The following is a 21,136-nucleotide window of genomic DNA, read 5'->3' as shown; positions in this document are numbered from 1 at the left end:
TTATGAAACTAAAACCTATAGAACTAAAAGCATCAGAAAATAATGAGCACTAAAATATTTTGACATATAAAGTATAACATAATAAAATGTAGAAAAATGCTAATTTATAATTAAAAAAAATAAAAAAATAAAAAAAAATGAGAAAATTTATTTTTAAACATAATTTTATTAAAATTGCATGCATAATGTGTACAATTGAGTTAATTTTTTAAATGTGATCAACTATACATATAATATGTTGTAATTAAAAGAATAATTGAGAAATTATTTTAAAGTCAACTAGCATTGTTGTTAATTTCCCTAAACAGTATATGATTTTGAATATTTAGATTATATACCAAATTAAAATTTTTACTACATGATATTAATTGTTCATAATGTGCCTTTTTTAATTTACAATTTAAATGTTAGTGTAAGACAAATGAACAACTTGCATCTGTTTTTATTCTCGGGTGTACTTTTACTTTCAATAAGTAAAGTTCCAATATTCAACAAAAGTAAACATTGGTAAAGTTGTAGAGCTAAAGATTTAAACAGAAATACTTAATTAATTTTACAAGTTTAAAGTGATATCAAATAGAATTACAGAAAATAACATGATTACAATGACTATTTGTAATCATACAATTAATATTGTTATTTGAAATCTCTGTTATATGTGACACAATTTTTTTTTATTTATGATTTTAGCAATGAAGATTGGGAATCAATAAATAAATCATGAAAGAAAGCAATGCAAATAAATCAAATAGTTAAAAAAAATACTACTAAAATTGCATAAAACCAAATAAAATTTAAAAAATAAAAATTGATAAATCAATCTTTTTTTTTTTTTTTTTTTTTTAGATTTATAGGTGTAATGAATAACGTCATCTTTTTTTTTTTTTGGTCAAACCCCTTTAACATGGGATAAAAAAAAGATTTTCACAATTAAAAAGCTGCAGTTTGTCAAAATCAAATGGAAAAGATGAACAGGAATTACCATTTATTATTGAATTTACACCAATAAAAACAAGTTGAAAGCAAAGAAAAACAAATCACAGCATAAAATTTTATGTATAAAACGCATATGTTAAGTATTACATATTGTTAATAAAATCCTGTACAATCCAAAAAGAGGAGGGGAAAAAAAAAAAAAAAAAAAACTGCAATACATCAGTAAAGCTTGAAAAGAGGAGTAAAGGAAAGATTTAAATAAAAGGTAATTAAGAAGAAATTAGTTCCATTCATTTATTTTTATGCTGAACAAAATAAAACTTAAAATGCCTTTAAAAAATCATCATATGTTAATAACACAATCTTAATATCTGCACTAACAAACCCAAATTCAAAAGCCTTATCAAGCAAACAGTGCAACTTTAATTTCATTAAATTACTCTTGCTTTTTTTTAAAGTTTGATTTTTAAAATGAATCATGAAGTAAAATATTACCTATTATAAATAAAAAGCTTTTAGGAAATATTTCTTTATAATTTTATGTTCATTTAATTTAATAGCCAAGACAAATAATGAAGTGCATTAAAAATTAATTAGCTCTCAACTTTATATATTACAAAAAACCCATTTATATATATATATATATATATTAAATTTCAATACCTTTAAGTCCTTTCGAATCCTTTTGATGTAACATTACAAATTCGCCTATCAGCATTAGCAAATTTATTATTTTTGTTCACATTAATAAAAATTTATCATTTATCTTACTTGGCTTTCAGAAGTTTGACTAGAAGACAGATTTTGAGGCTCGCTTTGATGCTGGTTGGGCTGGGGCATTACAGCGTTCCCATTATTGTTGACAGTAGGCAAGTCAGGCACGAAGTTCGGCTGTGTTGTCATGGCAACGATTCCCAAATGTTGCTCTACCGTCACCATAGTAACCATTCCAGATGCAAGATAGACAAGGGGGAAGAAAAAAGAACACATCGCTAATAAGGGTTGGGCGGAAAGTATAAAGCACGCACTATAAACACCGGTCGAAATTCGAGTTATAAATTCAACATGCAATCGCAAAGTTAACGGTAAATCATACAAATGTAACTTCCACCCGCCAAAGAAATGATCGCAAGTATTACCAAGGCAAAAATCGAATCTAGGAAAGAGAGGAGGGGAGAGCATTTGCCCATAATAATAACAGACTTTCCACACACAACCAACTTAAAGCATGCAATTTATTTCACGCCTTCTCAAAATCAAATCTACACACAAATATTGAAGTTAAACTTCTTTTGACGACAAAAAAGGCGGATAAATATATATTCGAAACAGAGATGAAATATTCTTTAAATCAAAGAGTAAGGAAACACATTACATGTTTTTAATAGACATTTTAAAAAGAAAGCATAAGCCTAGGAATGATGTATTAAGATTAAGGTTAAGTAAAACATATTGAAATATTGACAGACAAAACCGCAAGAATATACTTTACATAACATAATGTTAAAAATTCTTCAACACTATTTAGTGTGCTAAGTAATTACACTATAGACATGTAGATATGAATTAAATGTTTTAAATTTTTGATTTAATATAAAATTCAAGCACAAACATCTACCTCAAATATTCTACTCTATCTGACATAAAAATAACGGTCAAATCATACGAATAATTTTATACGATAAAAATAGTCAGATGGTCGGATTAACCAATTAACTGCAGTCAGTTTACCGTAGATTGCATTAAATACATTAAAATGAATCTAAACTCATTATTAGTGTTCAGCGCTTATTCTCACCAATAATCTCTACTAATAATAAAGATAAAAGTGTGGCGGATAAAATGGATAAGGAATGGGTAGAATGGAAAGGATAAAATGTTGGCGCTCAACAGGTTAGATTCTGTTTCACTTACAACTACCAAATTTGGTTCATATATTTTTTTTTGAGGATAAAAAAGTGCACTTCGGAGTGAATTTTTTTAATAATTTTAATTAATTAAAAATTAAGCGCTTTTTTTCGGTAATTCTCGAAAATATCATTGCAAAAAAATGTCTTTTACATCGTTTCAAAACTTTTTAAAAAAAATGTCTTTTTAATGATATTAATTTATAAGTCGTGCAAATTTTTTTTGCTAAATTTTGCAAATATATATAATGATATTTTAATATCTAATTTAAATCTCAATTAATTTCCTAATTTTCATTTGAAATTTAGAATGAACTTCATTCTAAATGTTCTCTTAAATGAACTTCATTCTAAAATGTTTTCTTCTGCCATGATACAGTTTTTATTTAATTAATTCTACACGCGCTCTGGAAAACTGATTGTCTCGTCATTTTCTTACACTCCGAGTGAAAGCATAAAAATTCTTAATCTTTACAACATTCTTTCAAAGATACGCAAGATTTCCTACGTGCCGAAAAAATCCCTATCAAAATTTTATAGTAAAATAACTGAAGGGAAAAATTTTGGTCTCTTATGCTCTTGTGTCGCGATGTGGACAGACATGTTTTTTATCACTTAATTGTACATAAATTGCCTCTCATGGTGAAATAAAACAAAGTTTTAAAATTTCAAAAGTTTCTTCTATTCGGCCAAGCAACTGCTCAAATATGTCTACATTTTATATATAAACATTTAATCGCTTTGCTTTCTTCCATTTTTGAAAGCTAAGGAAGAAGGATTCTGTTTAATATCTATGCGGTTTAGAAGACAAATAAGCGGGAGTGGTCTTTCCAAAACTTTCTAGCAAATTCTCTAATACAGGTGTTATTCCCCTCTTACCCCCTTCCCATAAAATTTTGGGCCTTGGTTAAAACCGCGAATGCCTTTCATGGGGTTGACGAACAATAATTAGAAAATATTAATATTTGGAAAGATGCTACCATTTTTAATGAATCTATCATGTCAACCTTAGCGACTTTGTTGAAGATTCCTGGCGTGCTATATTTAAGTCATGACATTTTTGAATTATCGCGCTTACATACTTGCGAAAGAAGAGACCGAAAGAATGTCAATCCCTTGTCGGATCTGGTTCCAAATTTGATACATGTCTACACTATAGATATTAAATTTGCATGCCAAATTTTATCCTTTCAGCTCTCTTCGTTTTGTAATTATTGTGTTAAATTATATCCAAGAGCAGGACAAAGAGATTCCTCAGAATGGATTTCGCTCAAAATTTGGTGTAAATACCTGTAGGGAATTGAACCTGCGATGGGCGAGGATAGAACCTGGGACCTTATGGTTCGCAGCCCAGTAACATAACCACGATACAAAAACAATTGCTCGGGTAGCGTAGTTGCTAACTGGCTTATATGCTATTTACTACAGACCATACATCACATTTTTTGCCTTATCTTTATCACAGATAGATAGACAAAATGCAAAAAAAGTGCTTTTCGAACTGAGTTTTTTAGTGAGGTTTGAAATGTGGAGATTCGTCAAAATATCTAGTTCAACATTTTTTTTTACTGCTATTATAAAACAGTTTCACGATTAAAATATGTAAATATGAAAGTAATAAAAAAAGTGAAGTAGCAGTATCGCGAAATGTAGACGATAGGTGGATCTACATATTTAATGGGCTCTATGATGTTATAGGATTGTTTCCATTAGAAAGATTCATGCACACAATAAAAAGAACTTAAATAAGACAATTAAAATAACATGGTTTTAATGTCAAACAATTTAGCTGAATCACGGACAAGAAGTTATATAAAGATTTATCTGAAATCAAATATGATTACTATTCCTGACGAACAAGCTGATAATCTGAGGCGGCTAATGCTAAATATAAAGAGAACTCCATATAAATGGATCAAAATGGTATTAGTTCAAAATAAAACGCAGCAGATTCTTGATTAGCTGAAATACAATGGATCAAAGAAATGTCTCCGATAATCCGCACAAGTCAGAAAAAACATACACATGCATGAGGATAAGTAAAAAAGAATTTCTTGCTATCAAAAGTCGCAAATCTATAGCTACAATAAGTGTAAGCTATAATATGGATGTACAGAAGAAAACAGAATTAAAAAAAAAAAAAAAACATACTGTTTTAAATGTTACGTTAACAGTCATGGTTAGTGAAAACTTAAATTTCTTTACAAACCTTGTTGATGATTTCTAACTTTTTCTTTTATCGAAGTAGCATGCAAAAGAATAATACGCAAAAAAGAGAAACAAACAAAAAAAAAAAAAAAAAAAAAATGGAATACTGAATTTTAATAGGACTCAAAAGTTGCATCTGAAAATTCCAATCAACGGGAAAATATTGAAAAAAAAATTGATTTTTTACAATATTTGCAACTACGCAAAGGGTCTAAAGTCCGATTATCCTAAAAATATGCAGTTACAGCTTTTGGTTTCTAATAGCATATAAATACTCTATTTTAGCTGTTTGATTATACAAAAATTACATTTAAAAACCTTGCACTACATTTTGAATTCGTGTATTAGTGCTAAAACTTTTGTGAAAAATCGGGACTTAAAAAATAAACTAAGTATTCTATTAAGTGGTAGTCAATAAGACAAAATATGAGTTGGCTCATCTAAAAATGGAAATATATTTTCATGATAGAAAAGATAATACTTTCGAGAAAAATTATGAGTTAAAATTGAATAGGTGATACATCAACGTCACAACAGCAAGTGGAATCGGTAATAAACAGCCAAGTGCAATTGAAGCAGCTTTAAGATAATGATACCGACCCTAGCGAAAATGAAGCGATTGAGCGTGACCACAAAGCAATAAACACAGAGTAGAAAAATGGTGTAACTCACAACACAGAACTTAACATTTAATGTATATTGTACTGGTTCATTTATTTGCTTCATTCAACGAATTAGTATTCAGAATTTTTGTGTATATTTGGAAAGTCATGATAGGAGCAGCGTTATCCTCCGGTAAATTTGGCACACCACTTAGTTGTGAGAATATGCTCGTTATAAATTTCCAAGCAATTAAATTAATTGCAATCACTGTAAATAAAATTTAATTTTCGTAAAAACATAAGAGTGCCTTCAAATATTGTAAGCAAGCGTTATCCTCTCTTATGTAATGAGCTTTTTATTTTTTATTTTTAGAGGCGTACCATTAGAAAATCACACCCATGGTTGCATGTGACCTCCTCTCCAAGAAAACTGAAATTTAACGCCCATAATTTAGCTGATTTCATATTGGAGATGATCAGTTCTTTTAAAAGTAGGTACTTAACGCCCTACTTATGAATTATTAACTGTGAATATAATGCTTTTAAATCGAAATTTTAATTACAAAATGATAATTAAAATTTAACAAAGTTTCGTAAAACCGTTTGAAACTTCTTTCTTTCAACAGAATTCAAAGAATAAATTTTACAATACACCCCTATATACTGCTAACATTGTTTTAAATATTTAGAAATTACATTCTAATTCTTCACATTAGAAAATATATTAAGTTAAATGTATTGCGTTAAAATATGTCCGTTCAAAACTGATAAAAGAATAAAAAATCTGATATGGCTTCGACTAAAACAAATTGCAATATATCAACAAATCAAGCTAAATGATTTCTTTGTTCATAAAATTTTTAAAAATTAGGAAACACTTTTTCATTTTTTAGGAAACGAAGATTATAGAATATGTATATTGTAACTGCCAAAAAAAATTTGAGCCCGAGATCTTGATGAAACTCCACGTTCAGATTTCCCGGGTCTGGAAAACATATTTTTAAAATTATGTAATGTGAACACAATAACACAAAAATTATTAGAGCTAAACAGAAGAAATTTGGCATGCAGTTTTTCACCAAATTTGTAAATTTGATATACAATTTTAGTATTTACCATTGTACCAAATTTAAAAAAAAATCCATCAAAGGGCTGATCATCCGCCAGTCTATAGATTTGTTATACAGACATTGTTAATGTAACAAGTTTTAAAAATGCAAGGACTAAAATGAAATTTAGCAGTGGTCTTATTACTAAAACTGTAATTCATTGTCAAATTTTTCTTTCAATCGGTCACAAAAAAAAAAAAAAAAAAAAAGAGAGACACCCAAAGTGCATTCTTGATTTTGCTCACTATCATATGAAGCACAAAACGCTCATCTGCAGCTCTCCGAAAATAAAAATCTGAACACTTGCGGAGTTTTCGGTTTAGCTCCAAGTCCACAATTTTTATGTGAGAGCAGCAGAATAACATCTAATGAAGGAGTATGCGAGATAGTTTTGAGATATCACTTCAGCTGATTTTATTACCCTTTTAAGTGAAACTTTTATAAATACCCTTCATTGAGACAAATATCGATTGCTGATTGCCTTATCTTAAGATATTTTAATAAAACAATAATATAAAATAATTTATAAATACAAAAAATTATTAATTTTATATTCCTGATTTGAATCTCTTCATATAATTTTATTTCTCGAGAAATTTTAGCATTCTGTGCAGATGACACTTTTGGAGATAATACGAACATTTTGTATGTTATAAGAATTTAAATTCGTAAAAGGGTGTGTAAATATTATGAGACAGCATTTTACATAGAGTAACTAAATTTGGTGTGTGAGTATAAAACATAAATTTTATGTATTATAACGTAAAAATGTATAGCTCTAAGAGATTTCTTTTAAATTTTCATTAGAATTTTAAACGATTAAATGTTAAACGAAATTTCGACATTTCTTCCCCCCCCCCATAAATTCACAGATATTTTAACATAGAATACAATTTTGCAGCATTTATAATTTTTTTAAAATTATCTTTCTACAGGTACCAATTTAATTCTGCGCAATTTTTCATAAATTTGATTTTTTCCCCTTGATTTCTATCAATTGGTTTTATTGTAGGAATGAAATTCAACTCGTTGGCAATGTTTCATTAAATATTTAAAACCCGGATTTTCTTCCACAGCTGAAAACTAAGAATGATTTTGCCAATTATCTAAACAATTTGCTTAAGAAATCAAAAAGTGAAATTACTCAAAAGCGAACGTATAATTTGAAATAAATTACCCTGACGATTAAGTTTTAATGCACTATGACGTCATATGACTCGATTTCATTAGGAAATCTCTTTTGTTGAGAAAATCATAAACATCAAGTTATACACTGAAGATTTCATTTAAATTAAACACAATCAAATTGCTGCAGAACTAATTTATCGCTAAATACAGATGTATTCATACTAAACTCCTATTTTAAATATATTTTTACTTTCGCAAATACGGTATTTGCACCACTTAGCCATCAGCAATGGATTCGATGTGATAATTGTAGACTTCGTAAAGAAAAATACTTGTTATAAGAACTTCAGATTTTGCTCACATGTATTGATGCATAAAGGTTAATAATAACAAATAAACTAATAAAGATAATTAAATAATAATTTTTTTTAAATTCAAGACATGAAGATATTTTTATCTCCAGCAATCCCGTACATATCAGCTAATTTTTAATGTTAGTGTATAGACCTGTAGGTAACGAAAGTTTTGTGTTACAAGCTGGTAATATGCTCTCTGCTTTAAGATTAAAATTCAGCCCAACTTTTCCTTAACATACGTCCCCCCCCCCTTTTTTTAAACTGATTTGTAATATCAGTTGCGATCTCTAAGAAAATCGCGATTCACTCCACGATATAAACAAAAAGTAATTTGCAAAATTCACAGGAAAAACAAATATAACTTAACAAATAGGTTTGTTTCAATTTTAAGGAAACGATGAGTTTCTGAAGTTTGCAGCGTTTTAATAGTGAAGATATTATTTTAATTTCTATTTCAATTGCATTCTTTTTCGAAGGCACGGAGAACTTTAATAAATCAATAACAAAATATCATTTAGTTATATTTTTATGATGGTATTTTGTTTTTTGGAATTACATTTCTGTTCTAATTTTCATTTCAATAATTGATTTTTCTACCTTTCATCATCTCGTAAGAGCTGAAGTTAAAGGAACAGAATCTAGGAGCAGAACAATTCAATCATACTATCTTTGAAAAATATCTTGTTAAAAAAATGGTTTCCAGGGTTTCTGATATTCTATTTTAACTGCTATTTTGAATTAATTAAAAACGTTCAACTAAGTTTTCACTATTATAAGGTGCATTATTATTTTGATACGATGGATTAGCTGCAACTCAGTGGCTTTTCGTCCATTGAGGCTGAAGAGCGCAATACTACGGTACTTCAAAACCTTATTTATGACTTTTATTTTTGAGAACTCATGATTTTGACCAATAGCACATTAAACCTTTCGTTAATCGCATTCTATAATCGCAGCTGAGAAAACCTGTTATCACTTCCTGAAACAATAGCGGGGTATCGAAATTATAATCATAAACTCAGGCTCTCAGTACAGAATAAAGTTGAGCTGACACCCAGTTTTTAAGTATACCGATACCAGTTTTTAAGTTGATATTCGATTGTATCTGATATTTTTGTAAATGAAACAGCCACTAACCGATTTTTTTCCACGTTGGAATAAAAACGGGTATTCGGTGGGTATTGGTTCTCTCACTTGTACTGAAATTATAAGTGTTATTGATACGAATATGATTAAAAATTATGATTTCGCTTCTTTGGAAGAGGTATTGAAGGCTATTGGCGGTGACTTTGACAGTGATTGACTTTGATTGAGCTTTGTTTATATAGTTAGTAAGGAGAAGACGGGAAAGCTTCCGCCTTTTGACTCCGTATATAGGGACACAAGGTTAGTATTGAAATATATAAATAAAACCACAAGCATGCTTACAGCGTCTCCGATGCAGAACGGCGAACTAGATTATATCGATTTCATATTTCGTATCACATTGATATAATATCACTTGATCGAAAAACGAATTAGGACAAGGAGATAAACAATGGGTATTAATCGTGTTCAAAAACTGATACCGAATACCTAATGATCTTAGTCTGTGACAGTTTTGCTTTCTTGACACAAAGTATCAGGTCGATACCTAATCCTATCATGGAGTAACCGTATCTGTATTCAACATGCATAGCGAAATATCGCTTAACTTCGGGAATACTTGGGAGAAACAGTCTTCAACAGCAGCTACGGGCCATCCTACTCATTGAAAAAGTCACTAACTGGTGCCCATTATTTTCTCCTTCTCCCCATACCTATCTTTTTTTCTCTTGATTTATTATTATTATTATTATTTTACTTCGCTTTAATAGTCGGACGAAGGAAGTATTTTCAATTAAACATACAGCATTAATTTCTCCCCCCACCTTCATTTATTTACTAATCGCTGTATCCGCTACTCGCCAGAGTTTATTTGTTCAATATATGAATAAGATAAAGCTGTTTATTCATTAAGTTCAAGCTAAAAACCGCAATGAAAAAGGCATATGATATTCAAGATAGGTAAAAACCTAACCAATCCAAAGCAGATATGCTATAAAGACATATAAGACGCTAAAAATTAAAAACAGCTGAAATATGGCACAAAATTAGGACAGCAATAAAAGAAATTACAACAATTTTAAGGACCGTATTTAAAAGAAAATTATCGAATTTCTATATTAAAATATATTTTAAAAACTTAACATTCGCAAAAAAAAAAAAAAAAAAAAAAGAGAGAGAGAGAGATTAATGAATGTAACAGTTAAACAGTAAATTAAAGCTTATTTCAATGGGAAAAATGCGCTGTCAAAATTGTGCTCAAATTAATTTTAAAAACTTATTAAAATTAAAGAAAAGTTGTAAAGAAATGAAATTTATATCACTAAAAATCTAATTTTCTTCAATCTTAAGATAATGTAAAAACAATTTTCATGAAATGATATGTGCCGAAATTATGGCGGAAACATGTAAAAAAAAAAAAATCATACTATTCCTTTTTAGAGGGAGGTGTAGATAAATTTTTAACAGCGCAGTTAATCTTCTCAGCTGCTGAGAAACAAGTGCTCCTAATTTCATTTGCGTTCTGGAGATTGGAATCGTACAAAGTTCACACAAACAAACAAATGGACATTCAATTTTATGTTCATAGATTTATTTAATAATCGAGTATGGAAATTATGATTCAAAGCGCTCATGAAATTGTATTGTTCGATGCCCTCGTCTGAGAGTAGTTTTCAAATTTAAGTAAATTTATAAATTTTACATTTATTTTGACTAAGTAAGCTTACTTAATTCTGTTAAAATGCAATGTTTTATATAGGATTTAAAAATTTTTATTAAATAAAAGTTAACGGCAAATTTTACTTTCTTCTTACAAACAAAAAATGCTGTAGTTCTCAAAAAATTCGACCACGAGATTTCGATAATTCATCACATTCAGTGATTAAATAAATCAATAAAAAGATTATTAACAAAAAACTTAGAAAGTCTATAAAGTAGATTGTAAAAATTTAAAACCAAAATTATCCATACAAAGAAATTTTGACAGAAATTTATTAAAATTTATCTGTATGTTCATGAGCGTATACAACGGCAACGTCATGATGTTTCAGAGTTCAAATATAAGACAAATTGGACACGAGTACCTAAACATCATAATTTGGAATAGCTACTTATAATTTGTAAAATTTACGGGTAAGATTAAAATGAATTGCTCTAGTTTAGAAATGCCCATAAAGCTCTAACATCGTGATTCATAAACTTTTTTCGAAGAAAATTGACATTCTTCAGATAAATTCCGAAGCAGACTCAATTTGAAGGTAATTATGAAGTAACACCCTTCCCACGTATAAGAGGGCTATAACAATTTGAGCGGATACATGAGCGGATAAACTAAAAAAACGTAGAGAGCTATTTTGATGAAATTCGGACATCTGGTTTTACTACTAGAATTAAAATTCGGTCACATTGTGGTGGACCAAATCTGTTGAAGTAGTGCCAACAAATCTATTCATTTTTTCATACGTGAATATGATAATTCTTGATAGCAGCGAGCTAGATGTGTGAATTTTAGCATATTTTTTTCCCTAAAATTTTAAATAGTTCTCAAATTTTTAACAATTTTCATTAATTGGACCGATTGTCCGCGTAAATGTGAACATAGGAACTTCAAAACAAATAAATAGATTAAATGACTTATGATGGCTGATCTTAACCACAAAACTATACATTCAGGTCTTAATAGGACAATGGGAAGAGGTCTAAAATATGCATTTTATTCTCTTTATAATACACGATTAAACACAAAACGTATTCGATAATGCAACTATTCGTGAGAGTTGAAGAGAGAATACTTTAATTTGTTTAGACAAATAATTCAACGTTTAATAATAACGATAATAATAATAATTTTGAATTGACGACTGCCATAGCAGCAACCATGCGATTGCACATTCAGTTTCGACGAAGTCAACCACACCGCCTTGGTAATGGATTCCGCTGTTTGTCCCTCGTTAATTTTTTTGTGAAAGTTGTGACTAAATCAGTTTTATTTATATTTTTGATATGGCCGTTTTACAACGGAGGCCAGTGATGTTACAATTACTCATAGAGAATGGCTTAAATGCAATAAAAGATTTGAAGTAATGCCTTGAATAGAATGAAATACTTTTCATGAGATGACGTGCTATAGCAGCTAAAGTACACAAATTGATAGGAAAGTAGTGCACTATTACTACCTTTTTAAAAAGAAACTTTACTTATTTTTATTCATCATATTTCCTTCAGTATTTTAACTATGCTCAAGAAAATGTATTTATTGTCGTAGAAAATTAATTCAAAAAAGTTATTAATAAAACAATTCTTAGTACATTTTACTAATTTTTTTTTAGAAGAATAGAAGAAGAAAGCTGAATGTTTCAAATTTTATATAAGATTTTGCAGCAGAAATGAAACCGAACCATTCTCTCTGTTTACACAAGTTAGAAGTTAAGCATCTGAAACCTTGAATTAGCACTCTAGTCTAGAAACAGCAGTGCGGTTTTTTTTTTCAGTCATAAATACAAGAAAAATAATCATTATGAAATCACTTACTCTTCATTTTAACAGTATAAAAGTTTATATATTGCAACAAGAATTAAATTGATATTTGGAAGAAAACTGCTACATTATTTTATGACACAAATAAAATTATTCATAGTTACTATCCATAAAAATATAGTTAGTCAGAGATCCATTTTACTTTATTTCGTGTATATGATAAAAATGATTTTTAGAGGTAGCTTTTAAATCTATAGCTGTTTCGCAGATTTAAATTTTATGATGCTTTAATTTCCATTTTATGATCCATTCTATAATACGTCACTAAATCTGTTTCATTTAATCTTTGACAAATAATTTATATACTTCACATATAATAAACATTATATAATCTCAATATATAGAAATACTGAATTATCTTAAGTGATAAGCCGTGATATTAAAATATGAGCATTTACATTACGTCGTAATTGTTATGGCATTGATGTAGCGACCGTCGAGGGATATAAATGCCCTGAGGGCTAGTCTTTTTAAGAGTCATGGGAACTGTTAGCACGTTTTATATTATCGCTTTTTAAAGTTGACTGTGTCATGAATCTACCATAGCACCCTTCTAGACAGTAATTTACTATCGTGATTTTGACGAAATGACTTGTAAGGAGAGACTCTCGCACTATGATGGAGTTGTGTAATGTATTTAATTTTTCCCAAGATTTCTAATTCAAATAAGTTTTTGAAGGAATTTCAGTATACAACATAGCAATGCATGCTGAAGATTTTGAACATATAACTAATCCACCGATTTTGAATAAGAGTCAAACAGCGATTATCAACATCATGTCACGTGCTATTCTTACTTAATGAAAGCAATCATTCAGGTTATAGAGAATGCGTTAGGTCAGGTGCAGCAAAATATGATATAAATATCAAAAGACCGAGGAAGTGTAATTCCATTTCCAATTGCTGGGCTTTCAGTAATTGCTGTCATAAAGTTAAGGTGTTGCACGAAAATCAACAGGAATGGTAATCCATGGGAAAGAAAATGAAGGTAGCTGTCTAGTTTAATTCTATGATTTTAGAAAATAAGTAATACACTCCAGAATCAACTATTAGTGATATTTTATTTATTTAAAATCTGCAATTTTATTTATTTTCCGCATTTTAGATCACATAAAATTTTATATGATCTAAAATGTGTTTTGATTGTTTTTAGTTAACCTACAGAAAAATTGTTGAATATTCTGCGAAAAATAATTTTACACTGAGCACTTTGGAAAAATATGGGTTCAGCAAGGGAGTCGACAATCGAAAAAGCAAATTATGTTTTCTCAGTGAAGAGGAAGGACAATATTTGAGACTAAATGGATATTTCTTACTCATCGGAAAAAATTCATTAATGACATAAATGATAAAATAAATTAATGACATAAATAACACACATTATCCATTCTATTTGACTTCCAGGAAAAATTACAAACTTTTTTTTTTCTCTGCTATAAAGATTTGCCAGAGAGAGAGAGAGAGTGAGACAAAGAGTGCGCGTCATTTGCAAAATTTAAGCCAACTGTTTCTAAAAAAATGTCCCAGCAGTTTCTTTAAAAAAATCGCTCATACTATAGGGATATCATAATTAATTGTGACTTCCATTCTTTACAAGACTATTCAATATTTATTTTCTTCCCTTTTTTTTTTTTTTTTTTTTTTGACATCTTGGGAAGGAATAGATAGTTTGCTTTTTACTAATTTCAGAATTATTTTCTCAAACCTTTTATAATTAAATTCATAGATACAAAGATAAATACATAGATTGAAAGATAAAATAAAATGTTTTCAGTAGTAGCTACTTCCTTAAGCAATAAAAAAATTATTAAGCGTGAAGTTTTATGTTTAAAAGTACTGCTCTTGAAAATGAGACAATAAGTATCGGAATAAAAGCGGAATAAAAGTATAAATTTCATAAAAGTTAACAGTATATTCTTTAAAAAATAATAATAATATAATACAGAATTTTATTATTAAATACAGCGTTGCCTTCAAGTTCTAGATTTTATTTGTTCAAGGGCTAAACAGTGAAGAGATTGATTAAAAGTCGGCTTGCAGGTAAAGTTGAGAAGAGTGTTTTTCTGAAATCAGTTTTACAGCAAAGTTAAGCGAAAATCGTTTTTAAATTTAACTTTAAATACTTGAATATATTATATTACAATATTATTAGAGAATATTTATAAGTACACACAGAATATCGGGACTTCCCTTATCAATTAATCAACCGATAAAATGACTTTCCAAAATAGAGAAAATTCTAATTAGGACATACAATTTTTTCGTTAACTTAAATATGAAATCGGATGCTGACCCGAAGTGTTTTAAAGTAGAAAAATTCCAAATGTCCATAAAAAACGTTTTAGCATTTATTAAAATCAAATCGATTTTCATTATAAAGTTTATATTTTTCATATCCAGAAAAAAAAAAGTAGTGGCAAATGAAAAACACAAAGGACACGAGGTGAATGCCTGACTGTGATAAGATTAGAAGTACCAACTATGAAATAACAGATTAAAAAAGAAAAAAGGCTTACAATCCAAGAGAACGGAGCAGGGGGTTCACAAAAGAATGCGTTTCGTTTATAAATGATGAAGAACTTCGCACGAAGATAAGAAACCAGATACATTCGGTTATTAAAATTATCGAGTACACAGCATGCACTATCAATTTTGAATTGCTTAAAAATCTTTGCTTGCTTTGTAACGGAAAATCAAAAAAATTAATTGCAAACGTCAAATGCAAAACGAATAACTTAAGAAACAAAAACTATGTTATCTTGAAATTAAAAATGAAAACTAAGATCTGAAAGAACTGGAAAACAACGTGAAAAGAAAAATACTCAATTATTTTAAATTAAACTTTAATATAAAAATATTATTCAAAACACTTTCAAGGTTTTAACCGTTAGGCTTAAAGTTTTTACATCAACTTAAAATTCTAAAGATAAACTTTTCAATGATACAATTTTTATTTTCGTACAATTTTTTTGCTCTAATTTTAATATAAAATATTATTGTTTTAACTAATAATGAATTGAAACCCACGTACACTGTGACGATAAATATTTTTTAGAAAATTTTTTTGTGCAGTTTATCACTATTAAATAATTATGAACAAATTTAAAAAAAAAATAAAATAATGACAAAAAAATTAAGCTTACAACAATATCATGCAAAGATGTTTCGAATTAAAGGTTCAAATCTCCTTAAGTTAAAAAAAAATCTACAAGACTATATGCAGGTTTTATTGATAGATTTTTTTAAAACTTTTATGTGCCACTGATTTTTAAATGCAGCTTTCCACATATATAAGCAAATTTATCTGAATGGTTTTCTGACTTACTTGACATATTCTTTATTTCTTCAAACATGTGACATTTTCTTCTCATTTATTTTCTACATATAGCTACAATATGATACATTTCTTTCTTGACATATAATCTCCCCTCCGCCCATTTTGTTTCTCAAATTAAATATCTCAATTTTTATTCTCAAATTAAATATCTCAATTTTTATTCTCAAATTAAATATCTCAATTTTTTATTACATTATAAAATCGGCTTTTCGCCTTGCAAAAAAAAAAATGATAATTAGCAATTTATTAATAAATATTTTATCATTTTATTTACGAAAGAAAGGGAAAATTTTCGCATTTTTTACATATGTGTTACAAATTCTGTTTCCAAAAACGAAGTGTTTAATTTTTTATATATTTTTTATTTTTTGTCGTGATTTTAACATTTTGGGATTTTTTGAAAATTGAGCATAGGGAATGCTGCCGCATAGCAAAGACCGCTACAAAAAAGATTTTTATTAACATTAATTTCAATAAATCATGCAATCAAATTAAAATTGAAAGCAAAATAAAACTTGTGAATTTATTTTAAGATAGATAGCAGAAATCCGCAAAAGACAGATGGACGAATTACATTTTCGAAAATGTCATTCAAGAAAATTATTACTTTCATATTTATTTATTTTTTACTTCATATTTATTTATTTAAAGGATCAAAAAATTACATTTCTTTGTTTAAGATAATGTTAGCTATAAAATCCAAGTTTATTAGGTATTCTGTCATCCTGATTGATGAGAAACTATTGATTAAAAATCTGGGATATGTTTCACGAACTACGGTCTTTTTTAAATGTTATTTTCTTTGCAAGTTCATTTTATTCATTATTTACATGCTATAGAATTTTTCAGTTTTTTAACTGTTTCCTCATGGCCTGCATTTTACATTTTATCTAAATTCATTCATCGCTGATACGTACAGGCAAGTTTATTGAACTATCGATGGGGTTGAGAACTCTTAGGAAGTTAAATACGTCAAAGAAGATCTTTTAGTTGGTTGTGGTTCGACTTTTGGCATTTCAAAAGAGAGTGGGCTGTAAGTCCTTATTTTTCCCCTTTGGTGGCATGCTTCATTTAGTGCCTTCTTACCAGGCCGATCATCACGGATGTAAATTTTCCTTATGTAAAATACAAAATTCTTACAGCATTAAAAATAAAGTTTGAATTAAATTATCTTAGAATGTTTAAACAATAGATAAATTATGTCCTCATTAACAAAATCGTTCTGTTAAATATAGCTTAATTCAATAGAAGACTTATCTTTACAATTGCAAAGTTTCTTTCATAGTTGTAAAGTAATAATTTTTGACAGATAAGAGCTGTATTTTTGTAAGTTCACATAAAATCAGAATATTTATAATAATTTTAAACAGACGAAAATTAGATTAAAAAAGATAGGATCCATATTGCCTAAATTAATTTCATTTTCTTAAAATTAACATCAATGTCAGATAACCATCTCCAGGTATTCACAGTGAATATGAGCACTGCTAACTGAAAGAATTTCTTGCTATCAATCTGAACAATTAACACCAGTTATTTCTATCAACTATCCTTCATGCAATTAGTAAAAAAAAAAAAAAAAAAGGTATCCCAGATTTCTCTGAAAAGAATTTCATTTAGATATTACAGCCTTATGATATTTAACTTTTGAATAGCTCGTATATTGCAAAGCACCCTTCCTATTCTTAACAACATTCTTATTTGGTCATAAAAATGTTTTCAACAGATACTATCATAATCAACCATTTAATAAACATAGATATGAGTCCCCACAGTACCATTATAAAAGAAATTAATTTCTGATATTTCATTTTAAAAATGCTATAAGACACTTTAAAAAAATTATAAAATAAATACAGGTATATAATCTGAACAACGACTATAAAAAAGGAGAGACAATTTTGTACTTTAATTATAATTTTTTCTAACTGAAAATCGAATAATGAGAAATGTAAGAATCTAATGAAACTGTAAAGAGGACCATCACCATTGATCTTAAGTTTCCAAAGAATAAAGATAAAATATTATGGTATTAATTTGGATGAAAGAATATTCTGAATAAAGAAAATATTTAAATTTATCTACTATTGAGTGAAATTCAAAACTCTTTTTTTTCTTGACATGGATAGATCATTATTTCCCAGTATAAAGATAACTATGAAGAAAGGACCTACTGTCAAGGATTCTGTCTGTTCGCACATGAGAAAATAATATATTAGAATTTTACATTATAAATATTATCCGTCAATTTTATAATAAGCAAAAAAAAAAAAACTTTTTTATCTGTTTTTAAATTGATATTGATGTACCTATATCTCTCAAGCTGCTAAATAAAAATAAATTCCAATGTTTAATTTATTATTTTTTATTAATTATTCCTTTTATAGAAGAATTCATGCTATCCTATTTTTCTGTTTACAAAAATCATATTTTTTTTATGACATTATTCCTATTTCTATTATTAGATAAGTGTTGAAATAAAGGTAAACAAATTCTATTCTTCGCTAAAATAAGCAAAGTGCCCTTTCTATATAAAATATTTGACAAGTAATAAAAAATAGAAATTATCTAAATAGTCTGTAAAAAGATATTCATTCACACATGGAAAAAATAATTTAAAAAAATATTGATAATATAAATGAATACATTCAATGAAATATGTATCTAGTTTTTATTTGTTTATTTACTCACTAATACAACATTTGTGTGTGTCTAAGTTTCAGAATAATTTTTTTACTACCTTATTATATAGATGGAATAATATATTATAATTAATAATATCACAAAAGTACCAAAAAATCCTTTATCATAAAATAGTTAGTTTTCTGCTTTTTTTTAAACACATACCTATATAAATAATAAAAAAAATACTAAGCAAATTCTTAAAAAATGAATGTAGACATCACAAATTACTGAACTTAAAGAATGTCACTTCCAAAAATATTAACAATCAGTAGAAATTGAGTTGAAGAGACACACAGGAAAATGTCAGTCTAATTACATCTGCTATGTAAGCACACTATTTTTAAGCTAATGAGAGCCATTAACAGAGTATTTATAATTTCCACCATAATCAATTTGCTGTGGATAACATTTAATCTCGTGTCTAATATTTCTACATTTAAACTAAGAAATTAAACTTAATATATAACATATCAAAAATAAATATTCATAAACTATCAGATATTATAGAAAATGAACTATATTTAATCTCAGCAAATTCTGTTTTAAAGTATCCATCTTTAATCATACATATTTTACTTTTGAATGAAAAGTTTGAATGAACACAATTTACTTTTGAATGAAAAGTTACATAAGTTATTTTAATTCTTGAAAATGTATCATAATAATATATTTTAAAACTAAATAAAGATAACTAATGAGAATGAAAATTGATAATTGTATTCATCATAAAACATAATTTTTTTAAAATTGAAAAGACTTAACTGTAATGAAAATTTCAAAATATAATTACATAATGTATTACCTACATTAAATTAGGCCTCTTATTTTATATCAGTAAAAGATAATTTTACCATAGTAAACATTTGTAACAGATATCTTTTTTCCAACTTATGTAGGAATCTTACTGACAATAATAAATTTCTTCAAATAAAATTTATTTGTTAGAATGTGCAGATATAAAATTAAATTTTGATAACACAATTCTTCACAATACACAAACATCATATTATTTATTTTTCTTTTCAAAATAATGTCAATTTTAGCGTAACAATTTTTACGAATAAATTTATGCCGTAGAAGTTCAGAATTAGATCAAATGGAATCATCAAAAGAATTTATAAATTCAATCTAATTAACAACTGAATTCACAATAGAAAAGAAAAGTATCACCAACACATACTATTAATTCGAATTTGCATGTCTTAGAATACACGTTTAACTCAGGGAAAAAATAATAAGACTGAAAAATGATCACATGTGTTAAGAAGGAAATGTACTACGTATTCCAAATAAAAAATCCAACATATATTAAATTAAGCAATTTTATTAAAATACAGACGCGTATTTAAGTAAAATTAATTAAAAGCAGAATTTATGCAACATCAATTGTAAAAAGGAGAAATCGAGATAATAGAAATAAAATGAAATAGGGAAAAATAAGTGCTCACTTGGTTGTCAACAAACGCAGGTCGTCGCCTAGAAACGGAGAAAATGGCGTTTACTTCATTTTCCAAGGGCAACGGTTGCTAACCAGACATCAGATGTAATTACAATCATACGCTCTTTAAAAATAGACGCTATAATGCAAAATAGAATTTATTATATAAATCTAAGCCATAATTTTAATATTTTACAATAATTATTTATTTAATAATAATTTATAAGGCACACTTTTTATTTTAATATAGAGGATCTATATCTTTTTGCGCAGATACACAAATTTTAAGGAAGTGACAAGGCTATCGATATTAATAATTGCTGGAAAACTTTTTCAGACTCCATCGCAGCATAGTGAGAATAGAATTATATTTTGAAACTATACTATTTTATAAAATTCTTAGACGTTTGCAGCATACACAGAATTATTTCATAGAATAATTTTATAATTTATTCCATGGATTAAATTATATCCGGATTTCATTTTTAAATGATTCAGGATTTTTAAATGAACAGAACATAAATTGCGATTTTGTCCCTGTTATGATAGTTGAGACAAAAACGCTCATTGTAAGAGGTGTGGAAATAATTTTTCAAAAATTGCTTTTATATAAATCAGTCTTTAAAAAATGATATGAAAAAAATAAGCAGCGATTCTACAAAGGGTTCCGCTTTTAAAGTAATTATGGGTCAGTCATGAACATACAGGAACATCCACCAAACATTCGTGTAACAAATTTTTTTAGTGCATGAATTGAGGTTTCTAGCATCCTGATTGCACTATGTCCATCAATAAGATTATCGTTGT

At 27.8% G+C, this 21,136-nt stretch overlaps 1 protein-coding gene across 3 annotated transcripts in view; it reads right to left on the bottom strand.

The window, feature by feature from the left end:
- Positions 1-20,457, bottom strand: part of LOC129964117 (DNA-binding protein RFX2-like) — a 52,827-nt gene extending 32,370 nt beyond the window's left edge. The window contains exons 1-2 of one of the 3 annotated variants that reach the window (XM_056078805.1): positions 20,340-20,457; positions 1,708-1,862 (exon numbers count right to left, since the gene is read on the bottom strand). In XM_056078805.1, the coding sequence (XP_055934780.1) occupies positions 1,708-1,839 (132 nt within the window). In that variant the 5' untranslated portion in view covers positions 1,840-1,862; positions 20,340-20,457. Of the gene's footprint in view, positions 1-1,707; positions 1,863-20,071; positions 20,093-20,339 lie in introns of those variants that run through there. The other 2 variants (XM_056078806.1, XM_056078807.1) reach the window with 2 other exon arrangements.
- Positions 20,458-21,136: the final 679 nt, after the last annotated feature.

Source organism: Argiope bruennichi, chromosome 3 (assembly GCF_947563725.1).
Source record: "Argiope bruennichi chromosome 3, qqArgBrue1.1, whole genome shotgun sequence".
Lineage (NCBI taxonomy): Eukaryota > Metazoa > Arthropoda > Arachnida > Araneae > Araneidae > Argiope > Argiope bruennichi.
The sequence above is the reverse complement of the archived record's forward strand: the minus strand, read 5'-3'. Positions and strand labels throughout refer to the sequence as shown.